The sequence below is a fragment of the Somniosus microcephalus genome, chromosome 7 (assembly GCF_052327205.1).
Source record: "Somniosus microcephalus isolate GS21.2 chromosome 7, FLI_Smic_1.0, whole genome shotgun sequence".
In the NCBI taxonomy this organism is placed as follows: Eukaryota; Metazoa; Chordata; class Chondrichthyes; order Squaliformes; family Somniosidae; genus Somniosus; species Somniosus microcephalus.
In genome coordinates this window covers 86550326-86562326 of record NC_140993.1, presented here as the reverse complement: position 1 = coordinate 86562326, position 12001 = coordinate 86550326, and the positions used below count along the sequence as shown (strand labels likewise).

Sequence of the window (12001 nt, the reverse complement as noted above, 5' to 3'; positions counted from 1 at the left end):
CCATGTCTTCATCTAGTCTACACATTTCTAGTGCGGATTGTTCATACAAACATTTAGAAATCTAATTGGCCCAGATTTTGTGGTAATAATAATCGTGAGGCTAACAGCACTTACCGTTATTATGGAGTAAATTGGACAGCAACTTCCGGAGTCTGCACATGCGCAGTTAAACACAGAAATCTGGAAATTGCTGTCCAATTTGCCCTGTTCCTCCACTAGCTGCACTTACACCCATACCTCGCCAAAAGACTCAGCATTGAAATCAATGTAAGGGCGTGAAGTTGCTGTACTTACCCACCAAACACACCAGAAAAAGTTACTGCTGGTGCATTCAGGTGTAAGTGAATTTTTAATGGTATGGTAAGTCTTAATTACTGCCAAACAACCTCTCTGGCACTGAAAATTTAAATTTACTAGTGTGAAGTTTCATTCCTTCAGAATGTAATTATTGTTGAAGGTTTAAAAAAAAAATTAAAATTAAAATAATTTTTAAAAACTTTTTCTTTGTCTCTTTTATTTCTTTCTCTTAATCCCATCCTTCCTTCCCTCCCTTTATTTCGCTTTCTGTACATGATTTTACAATTAATTAAATATTTTAATTTATACTTCCTGGTTTAGACTGTGTGGCTCAGTGAGGATTCTTCAATCTGATTGGTTGAAGAGACACCCTGTTTTTTTCTGCTCTCTTACACCACAGATCCACTGTAGAGGGCGCCGCGCTGCATCAGACACCCGGTGATAGTTGCTGTTCAAAAGCCCGCAAAAAGTCTGTGGGCAGCTGTAAGTGCAGTAAACGGCGAGCAACGTTCCTTCACCGCTCACCTCAAAATCTGGGCCATTAATTCTGTCTTCCCCCCACCATAATGGTGAGATTTAGGAGGTATAATTCCTGTCCCTGCTAATCTTAGGATAAAATGGACCTGAGGATAAAGTGATGGAACACCAACTTTTTTAGTTTTATGTGAGAGTTTGAAGTTGTTATACTTTTCTTCTAGGTTCATGCAATTCAGTGTGATGTGAGAGATCCAGATTCTGTGAAGTCTACTGTGGAGCAAATGTCTAAAGTGACAGGACTTCCTGATGTGAGTACAGCCATTAAGGTATTTAAGGGCCTCAAAAGTCCTCAGACTGTGATCCTGGCAGTTATACTGGGATTGCAACCCTCCAGTGCTCACCTTGCCGGAATATACAGAGGTCAGTAGGAGGGCACTCATTTCCATTTGGCTGACTGGTGCATCTCGGACACCATCAGCTCTATTCTGCACGAATGTCCATCTTAGGGGAAGGAGGATGTCCAGGTGCCTCTTCATCTTGGAAATAACATTTGGCCTTCGTACAAAGGGGCCCACTACTAAAAGCTTTTTAAAAAGCTTTCTTCATCTTCAGAGTGGAGGCTGCAACCCTGTCCTTGATCCTTCTTGTGGGCCCACTTGTGCCCTTCTGGAAGCTGGAACCCCTCACCTGATTCGTTGTACCAACCTACGAAAATACACCAGGTCCCATTAGGGCTGAGGAAATGGAAACCCCCCAGTGTAGGGAGTCCCCACCCTGGAGTATCCAGGGGTGTGTCAGAACGGCTAAATAAATTTGACCTCATTAATGTTATTGTGAAACGCTTTTATACATGTGAATATAGAAAATATGCACCAGAAATTAGCGCTAGTTAAAACAACACCTAAAGCAAACATTTTTCACGTGCAGATATTTCCATTTATAACAATATAAAATAAAATGTCATGGTCAAGATCAGGAGATTTCATCTGTGGTTATTTTAAGGCTTCCCATACCATAATAGTCAGTCTACTGTTGAATAGGATTTTCACTTGCTGCTGGTTTGAAACCTTGATGTCCTATGGATGTCATTTTCAATCAATAGCTTTAATGATGTGAAAGATATTAGTTCAAAGGCTGATGGATTCAAATATTGTTACTTGATAGCTCCTATCAGACAGTCAGACCTAGAAATTCCACGTATCTCTGCTCATGTAGAACTTGACATTTAGCAACAGCAGCACTAATTTTGCTGTCTAGGTTACCCTGCCAGCATTTCATCAACATGCTGCCAAAGCTTGTGGTGATGGTTTGTTGAAGTTTCATTGATACTGTTCTCAGCAACACTGGAATAGATGCATCTGATGCAGCAAAAAGGTACTGGTAACTTATATTGGTTGATACTTGCTACTATTTTTTCTTTTGCTTGAAAAGGATCTTTGGCTTTAGGATGTGTACTGTGAATGGTATGTACTTACTCCTGGATAAGTTATAGGTAATTCTATTTTTAGGCGAATGGATGAAACCAATTGATTTCTTGCGGTGTTTTCCACTTAATTTGTTGTACACAGAAAGTGCATGCATGTGGAAGGGTCTCAGATGGAATTTTAAATCTTTTAATCGATTTCACTTCAGATATAGCTGAACTTACCTTGGCATTGCTGCTTAGGACAATCCCCTGGGATCAGATTCTATCCTTCATTCTGCCTTTTCTGATGCAAGGGAATGGCACTGACATGATCAGAAGTTTACTCAGATTTGGAATCACAGGAATACCTGTATTATCGGTGCAACAAAACAGCCAGCTTATACCAAGATGGTCTTGAGTATAACTGGACATGTAACTCCCCGTAGCAGAGAAGATGCATTATATGGTATGCTAACTGTAAAATGTTAAATGCTACAGGAAAACATCAAATTGAAGAAACGGCAAATAAAACCAGTCCAACTATTAGGCATTCCATTTATGTATTTGTTTTTGGTAACATCCTTTGTGCACAACTACAAATAATGTGTTGGGTGATTGGGCTCAAGACTGGAAAATGATGTATAACTTAGATAAGTGCAGTGTTTTGCATGTGGGCAGGGCAAATGCTCAACATTCATACACCCTTCAACAACAACAACTTGTATTTAGCGCCTTTAACGTAGTAAAACATCCCAAGGTGATGCACAGGAGTACTTTAAGACAAAAAATTTGACACCGAGCCACAGAAGGATAAATTAGGGCAGGTGACCAAAGGCTTGGTCAAAGAGGTAGGTTTTTAAGGAGCGTCTTAAAGGAGGAAAGAGAGGTAGCGAGGCGGAGAGGTTTAGGCTGGGAATTCCAGAGCTTAGGGCCTAGGCAACTGAAGGCACAGCCACCAAAGGTTGAGCGATTATAATCAGGGATCCTCAAGAGGGCAGAATTAGAGGAGCGCAGATATCTTGGGGGGGGTTGTGGGGTTGAAGGAGATTACAGAGATAGGAAGGGGCGAGGCCATGGAGGGATTTGAAAACAAGGATGAGAATTTTGAAATTGAGGCGCTGCTTAACCGGGAGCCAATGTAGGTCAGCAAGCACAGGGGTGATGGGCGAACGGGACTTGGTGCGAGTTAGGACATGGGCAGCCGAGTTTTGGATGACTTCAAGTTTACATCGGGTGGAATGTGGGAGGCCAGCCAGGAGTGCATTGGAATACTCAAGTCTAGAGGCAACAAAGGCATGGATGAGAGTTTCAGCAGCGGATGAGCTGAGGCAAGGCCCGAGACGGGCAATGTTACGGAGGTGGAAGTAGGCGGTCTTTGTTATGCTGCGGATATGTGGTTGGAAGTTCATTTCCGGGTCAAATATGACACCAAGGTTGCGAACAGTGTGGTTCAGCCTCAGACAGATGTTAGGGAGAGGGATGGAGTCAGTGGCTAGGGAACGGAGTTTGTGGCGGGGACCGAAAACAATGGCTTCGGTTTTCCCAATATTTAATTGGAGTAAATTTGTGCTCATCCAGAACTGTATGTCGGACAAGCAGTCTGACAATTTAGAGACCGTGGAGGGGTCGAGAGAAGAAGTAGTGAGGTAGAGCTGGGTGTCATCAGTGTACATGTGGAAACTGACGCTGTGTTTTCGGTGCAACATGTAGATGAGAACTAGGAGGGGGCCAAGGATGGATCCTTGGGGGACACCAGAGGTAACGACGAGGGAGCGGGAAGAGAAGCCGTTGCAGGTGATTCTCTGGTTACGATTAAATAGATAAGAATTGAACCAGGCGAGTGCAGTCTCCAGGGTGGAGATAGAAAGAGACTTTAGCATTCTAGTGCAGTCATCCATAAAGTTACATGAGCAATGCTGTGTAGCGATAGCTAGAGCAAATAGAGTGTTGGGGTGTATCCATAGGACAATTAAGTACAAGCCGAGGCATACTGTTTTGTCCTTGTGCAAGACTTTAGTAAGGCCGCACTTAGAATACTATGTCCAGTTTTGGTCTCCTCACACGGTGGGTGATATTGAGGCTTTGGAAAGGGGGCAGAGGAGGGTGACTAGACTAATTCCCAGTCTAAAACATCTTGGTTATCAAGATAGGCTAAAAGAGTTGGGACTCTATGGGGGGAATTTTGCCAGCCCTGGGGAGGCGGGTATGGAGGCGGGACTGCCGGGAAAATGGCTGAAACTGGGATCGGGTACCGAACACGCTCCCAACCCGCCTCCATGCCATCTTCCCGGGAGGCGGGTCCCCGACTCGCCCAGGGACCCATCTCCTCGAAGCGAGATGGGGATTAGAGCCAATTAACTGCCTGTTAACAGGTAGTTAACAGGCAGTTAAGAGGCTTATCCCCATTTTACACCTGCAAATGTGGGCTTCCCGACGGCTGCGAACGTCGCCAGGGTCAGTGAGGCGAGCACTGGGTCTGCGGGGGTGAGAGGGATCGAAAAGTCTGCTGTGGAGGTGAGTAATGGGTGCAAGTGTGGAGAGGTAAGTATGAGAGGTGAGTGTAAAGTGTTAGAAAAAGTTTACTTACCTTTGTTTCTTCCTGCAGGCTTCAACCCTTGGGGATCTGGAGGTGCCTCATCTCAACGGCAGAGGTGACAGAATGGCTGCTACATTCTCAGACGCAGCAGCCATCTGATTTCTGCTGAGGAAAGAGATTTGGTGAGCCTTCAGTACAAGGGCACACCTTAGAAACATAGAAGATAGGAGCAGGAGTAGGCCATTCGGCCCCTCGAGCCTGCTCCGCCATTCAATGAGATCATGGCTGATCATCCAAATTCAGTACCCTGTCCCTGCCTTCTCCCCATATCCCTTGATCCCTTTAGCCTTAAGAAATATATCTAACTCTTTCTTGAATATATTTAATGAATTGGCCTCCACTGCCTTCTGTGGTAGAGAATTCCACAGGTTCACCACTCTCTGGATGAATAAATTCCTCCTCATCTCTGTCCTAAATGGCTTACCCCTTATCCTTAAACTATGACCCCTGGTTCTGGACTCCCCAGCCATCGGGAACATCCTTCCTGCATCTAGTCTGCCTAGTCCTGTTAGAATTTTATAAGTTTCAATGAGATCCCCTCTCATTCTTCTAAACTCCAGCGAGTATAAGCCCAATTGACCCAATCTCTCCTCATATGTCATTCCTGCCATCCCAGGTATCAGTCTGGTGAATCATCGCTGCACTCCCTCCATGGCAAGAACATCCTTCCTCAGATAAGGCGACCAAAACTGCACACAATACTCAAGGTGTGGTCTCACCAAGGCCCTGTACAACTGCAGCAAGACATCCTTGTTCCTGTATTCAAACCCTCTCGCTACGAAGGCCAACATACCATTTGCCTTCTTAACCGCCTGCTGCACCTGCATGCTTACCTTCAGCGACTGGTGTACAAGGACACCTAGGTCTCGTTGCACTTCCCCTTCTCCCAATCTATTGCCGTTCAGATAATAATCTGCCTTCCTGTTTTTGCCACCAAAGTGGATAACCTCGCATTTATCCACATTATACTGCATCTGCCATGCATCTGCCCAATCACCCAACCTGTCCAAATCATACTGGAGTTTCTCGGCATCCTCCTCACAGCACACACGCCCACCCAGCTTTGTGTCGTCTGCAAACTTGGAGATATTACATCTAGTTCCCTCGTCTAGATCATTTATATATATATTGTGAATAGCTGGGGTCCTAGGACCGATCCCTGCGGTACCCCACTGGCCACTGCCTGCCACTCAGAAAAAGAGCCGTTTATTCCAACTCTTTGCTTCCTGTCTGCCAACCAGTTCTTTATCCAAGTTAGTACCTTGCCCCCAATCCCATGTGCCTTAACTTTACACGCTAATCTCTTATGCGGGACCTTATTGAAAGCCTTCTGAAAGTCCAAATACATCACATCCACTGGTTTTCCCTTATCTATTCTACCAGTTACATCCTCAAAAAATTCCAGTAGATTAGTCAAGCACGATTTACCTTTTGTAAATCCGTGTTGACTTTGTCCAATCCTGTCACTGTTTTCCAAGTGCTCTGCTATTACATCTTTTATGATGGACTCTAGCATTTTCCCCACTACCGTTGTCAGGCTTACCGGTCTATAATTCCCCGTTTTCTCTCTACCACCTTTTCTGAATAGTGGGGTAACGTTAGCTACCCTCCAATCCATGGGAACTGTTCCAGAGTCTATCAAATTTTGGAAGATGACCAGCAATGCATCTACTATTTCTAGGGCCACTTCCTTAAGTACCCTAGGATGTAGATTATCAGGCCCTGGGGATTTATTGGCCTTCAATCCCGTCAATTTCCCTAACACCATTTCCCTCCAAATACTGATTTCTTTCAGTTCCTCCCTCTCATTAGATCCTATGTTCCCCGACATCTCTGGGAGGTTATTTGTGTCCTCCTTTGTGAAGACAGAACCAAAATATGTATTTAATTGTTCTGCCATTTCTTTGTTCCCCATTATAAATTCCCCTGATTCGGACTGCAAGGGACCTACGCTTGACTTCACCAATCTTTTTCTCTTCACATATCTATAAAAGCTTTTACAGTCAGTTTTTATGTTCCCTGCAAGCTTACTCTCATACTCTATTTTCCCCCTTTTAATTAATCCCTTTGTCCTCCTTTGCTGAATCCTAAACTGCTCCCAATCCTCAGGTTTACTGCTTTTTCTGGCCAATTTATATGTCTTCTCCTTAGATCTTATGCTATCCAACGGAGATTGTCAGAGATTAGAACAGAGATTGTCAGTGTTTGACAGCTTCTCAAAGCTGTCAAACATTGACAATTCAAACATCATACGCTTTCGTCCTCTGTCACCGGCTTTCCCTTAATTGGCTGGCTAAGCCTGCAGGGCGGGCTTAACAAGGTCAATCAAGGGAAAATAGTGTGAGTTGGCTGGACGTCGTTGGGGGCGGGACTGAAATCCGACAACCAGCAATCCTGCCTCCAACGCGACCCCATTGACAAAATCCAGCCCTATACCTTAGAGAAACATAGACTTAAGAAGGGACCTGATTAAGGTTTATAAGATAATGAAGGGAATAGATTACCATAGTGTCATAACGGCACAGAAGGAGGCCATTCGGCCCATCGAGTCTATGCCAGCTCTCTGTAGAGCAATCCAGTCAACCCCATTTCCCCGCTTTATCCCCGTAGCCTTGCAAGTTTATTTCCCTCAAGTGCCTATCCAGTCTCACCTTGAAATAGTAATTGTGTTCCAGCTGACAGTTTATTTTCAATTAAATAGGTTAGGGAGAGCCAGGGGTCACAAATTTAATAGCAAAATACTGCGGATGCTGGAAATCTGAAATAACAACAGAAAATGCTGGAAATACTAATATCTGTTACATCTCCAGCTTTTTCCGGTTCTAATGAAGGGTCCCAGACCTGAAACGTTAACTCTGTTTCTCTCTCCACAGATGCTGCCTGGCCTGCTGAGTATTTCCAGCATTTTTTGTTGTTAGGTCACAAATTTAAGTTGTGTAAGGCCAGATCTAGATTAGATGTCAGGAGGTGGTTCTTTTCCCAGAGAATAGTGGACCTCTGGAACAGGCTGCCGTCTCGTGCTGTGGACGCGGACTTGCTGAATTCCTTCAAGCGAGAGCTGGACCTGTTTCTGGCTGGGGTGGAGATCACCTCTTACAGAAGGTTCGCACTGCAGGGAATTCAGGGCCAGAGTGATGATCTGGACTAGTTTCGATCGCCTAGATGGGTCGGAGAGGAATTCCTCAGATTTTTTTTTCACAAATTGACCTGGGTATTTTATCTTTTTTGCCTCTCCCAGGAGATCACATGGTTTCAGGTGGGGTGGAGTGTATATGTTGTGATACACAAGGTATCACAATTGTGTGGGATAGACTCAATGGAGCATAGGATCTTTACCTGTCCGTCATTGTTCGTTCGTATAAATAAGCTGTAGCTGAAATTCCAGTTTCCTATTGTTTGAATGCATCAGTTCAGTGCTATTTCTCATTTTTTTCTTTTAACATCTGCAAGCTGTCCTTTGTTCTCTTTGAAGGGGATTCATTATCTTCTGTGTGTAAAATGAAAGTCTCAATCACTTAAAAATGATTTATAAAAACAATCAATTTTGAGCAATCAGCAATTTTACAAAGTATTTTGAAAAGCCCGAGAAAACATCTGTTGTACCTTAGGATAAACATTTTGGACAGTTGAATATATTTTACTTCTGGAGCCTTTTGGTAATGATCAAGGTTCTTTTTTATACTAATAATTCAATTAGTGGATTGCCATCTGTTCCACATGCATATTACCTCAAAAAAAATGTTTAAAGTTTGAAATCTTCGTAAATTGAATTCACTGAAGAGGTATACTACCAAATTATGGCTGTCTATGTCATTTATTTTATCCAGGCTGACAACTCAATAAACAGTACCCACAGACCTCCTCTGTAGAAACATAGATGCATTTGAATTATGTAGATAGGGTGATCTTGCAGTGTGTTTGATTTCCATTAAAGCTGTCCATGTGATTGGTCTGTTTAAAACATCATTTAAAAAAAGTTAATGATGACTGAGAAAGGGAAGAGAAAATATTACTTATAATCAATCTGCAAAAAAAATCACTAATGATAAATCAGTTGGGATTACTAACATAGGTTGCACTTCAGCCCTTTCTTCCCACACCAGCTGTCCAAAAGGTTTACTAGCTGCTGGTGCCAGATGCCTGTAGCGCCTCCAGCATGTCATGTGCTAGGTGCCAGGAGTGCTACCCGATTATTTAAAGAAGTTGTTCTTAACACTATTCGATAAGGTCAACTCAGTGACACAACCACATGGAACATTCACGTAGCAGAGCGTGTTTGCAAAATTCAGATTGAATTTTTTTTTTGGATGTATGTCCCCTGAAGCACCCGTTGCAAATGAGTGCTAAGTCACATTGTACGGCTTCAGCTTAATTTAAGTGGAAACTACTGAGGGATTAATGAGCCTAATGCTCTTGGCCCTCAAAGCACCTGCCATATTCTTGAGCACTGTGCTGAATGGATGCTCAGTACCCAATTATAAAAGCCCCGGAATTCAAATCCCTACAGCATTTTGATGCTGCGGGCCACATTATGGGCTAATAGTTTTACAGTTTTTTAATGCAATTTTCTTTCCTTGCACACTAGGTTATAATAAACAATGCTGCTGGAAACTTCATCTCACCCTCAGAACGACTTTCTGCGAACGCTTTTAAAACTATTACAGATATTGTTCTTAATGGTACTGCATATGTAACTCTAGAAATTGGAAAAGAATTGATTAAAGCAAAAAAAGGTGAGGAAAAGGTATTGGCATAAAAAACTTTGTGTAAAATATTAGTGTATCTCGTGTATTCCAAGAGAACAGACTGACTTTGACCAGTAGATTACATGATGGTCATTTCGGCTCTGGTAGCACTCTTGCCTCGAATTCAGAAGGTTGAATGATTCAAGTCCCGCTTCAGCACTTGAGCCCATAGTCTAGGCTAACACTTCAGTTCTACATTATTGGATCAGTCTGTAAACTGAGGTCCTGCCTGCTTGTTCGGATGCATGTAAAATATTCCACAGAATTTTCTGCTTGCATATTTTGTTTTAATTTTAGTAATGTTTGTTAAGGCAAAGGATGCCAGTGCTGGGGATTGGAATGCAGGTATAACAGACCCAGTAGCAAAGTAAAACTTCCTTAGAGTATAATTTTGAGTGCAAAATACAGAACATGATAATTTTCAACTGGTCTTGTAGTGCCTGCTCACTTCTAAAATTTTCATGCAGTTTACAGTTCATCATAAATGCACCATTCATACTGTATTTGGATAACGATTTTGTATACTGTAGTAGTTTTTGTAAGAAATTAACAATTTTAAGCACATAACTTCACTAAGACTTGTTAGGTTTTGTTTATTATTTAGTTCCTGTATATTTATTTTCTAAAATGTTTAATGCTTTTAATTACTTTCTGAGTTCCAAAACATATCTTTCAGGTGCAGCTTTCCTATCTATTACTACCACCTATGCAGAGACTGGATCAGGATTTGTGATGCCTAGTGCCTCAGCAAAAGCAGGAGTGGAAGCCATGAGCAAGTGAGCAATAACACATAGGCATGGATTTTGCAGTAACAATAACGGTGAGTCTGTCAGCGCTCACCGTTATTGTGGAGTAAATCAGACAGCAACTTCTGGCGTAAGCACATGCGTAGTAAAACACGGAAAGCTGGAAGTTGCTGTCCAATTTGCCCTGCTACTCCACAAGCTTCACTACACCCGTACTTCGCCAATAGACTCAGTATTGAAATATATGTAAGGGCGTGATTTTGCGGTACTTGCCCACTTGATACACACTAAACACGCCAAAAAAAGTTAGGGCTTGTCCATTCAAGTGTAAGTGAATTTTTAACAGCATGATGAATCTTAATTACTGCCAAACAACCTCTCGGGCACTGAAAATCAACTCTTACAAGTGTGGAGTCTCATTCCTTTAGATTTTAATTATTGTTGGAGATTTAAATAAATTAAAATAAAACTTTTTTTTACTGTTTCTTTCGTTAATTTTATCTCTCTTAATCGCATCTTTCTTTCCCTCTCTTATTTCACTTTCTGTACATGAATTTACATTGATTTAAATATTCTAACTTACTTCTTGGTTTAGACTCTGTGTGGCTCAGTGAGGATTCTTCAGTCTGGTTGGTTGAAGAGCCACGCTGTTGCTTGTCCTGTTTACACAGGTCCCAGATCTCCTGTAGAGGGCGCCGCGTTGTTTCAGATGCCCGATGACCGTAAGTTGCCGCTCAAAAACCCACGAAAAGTCTGGGAAGCTGTAAGCGTAATGAACGACGAGCACTGTTCATTTGCCGCTGACAGTAAAATCCGGGCCATAGTGTTAAGTGGCCTAGAATTTTCTGGAACTACGTAACCAGAATGTTACTGTGAAATTTATGCCGACCTTAAATTTGAGCTCATCCGAAACTCTAATACCCACATCAAGTCCCGTTCACCCATCACCCCTGTGCTTGTTGACCTAATTGGCCCCCAGTCCACCAACGCCTCAATTTTAAAATTCTCATCTTTGTGTTCAAATCCCTCCATGGTCTCCCTATCTCAGTAACCTTCTCCAGCCCTACAACCCTCCAAGAACTCTATATTCCCCCAATTCTGGCCTCTTGTGCATCCTCATACCCTTTGTCCCACCATTGCCGGCTGTGCCATCAACCGTCTAGGCCGTAAGATTTGTCTGTGTGGAGTTTGCACATTCTCCCCGTGTTTGCGTGGGTTTTCTCCGGGTGCTCCGGTTTCCTCCCACAGTCCAAAGATGTGCGGGTTAGGTTGATTGGCTATGATAAATTGACCCTTAGTGTTAGGGGGATTAAATACGTGGGGTTACGGGGATAGGGTGGGATATGTGTTGGTGTAAGGGTTACGGGGATCAGGTGGGATATGTGTCAGTGCAGGCTCGATGGGCCGAAATGGCCTCTATCTGCACTGTGGGGTTTCTGTGATTCTGTGATTTGCAGTTTCCTCCCTAAACCTCTCCGCAACCCCACCTCTCCTCCTTTAAGAACCTCCTTAAGACCTCTTTGACCAAGCTTTTAGTTACCCGTCTGAATATCTCCTTTGGCTCGGGGTCAGTTTTTGCCTGATTATGGTTCTGTGTAGTGCCTTGAGATGTTTTACTACATTAAAGGCACTATATAAATGCAGGGTTGATGTTGAATCCATTGCTGTGTCTTTATAATTGTCCATGTACAATAGGCCAGTTTTAAAATCTGAGCCTTGTGTCCTCACCTCCATA

The 12001-nt window shown here is 43.0% G+C and overlaps 1 protein-coding gene across 3 annotated transcripts in view; it reads left to right on the top strand.

Annotated features, from left to right (window-relative positions):
- The window catches only part of decr1 (2,4-dienoyl CoA reductase 1, mitochondrial), a 45870-nt gene that overhangs the window by 10717 nt on the left and 23152 nt on the right, over positions 1-12001 (top strand). For all 3 annotated transcript variants that reach the window (XM_085992704.1, XM_085992705.1, XM_085992706.1), the window contains exons 4-6: positions 996-1082; positions 9361-9508; positions 10197-10296. In XM_085992704.1, coding sequence (XP_085848830.1) covers positions 996-1082; positions 9361-9508; positions 10197-10296 — 335 coding nt within the window. The remainder of the gene's footprint in view (positions 1-995; positions 1083-9360; positions 9509-10196; positions 10297-12001) is intronic.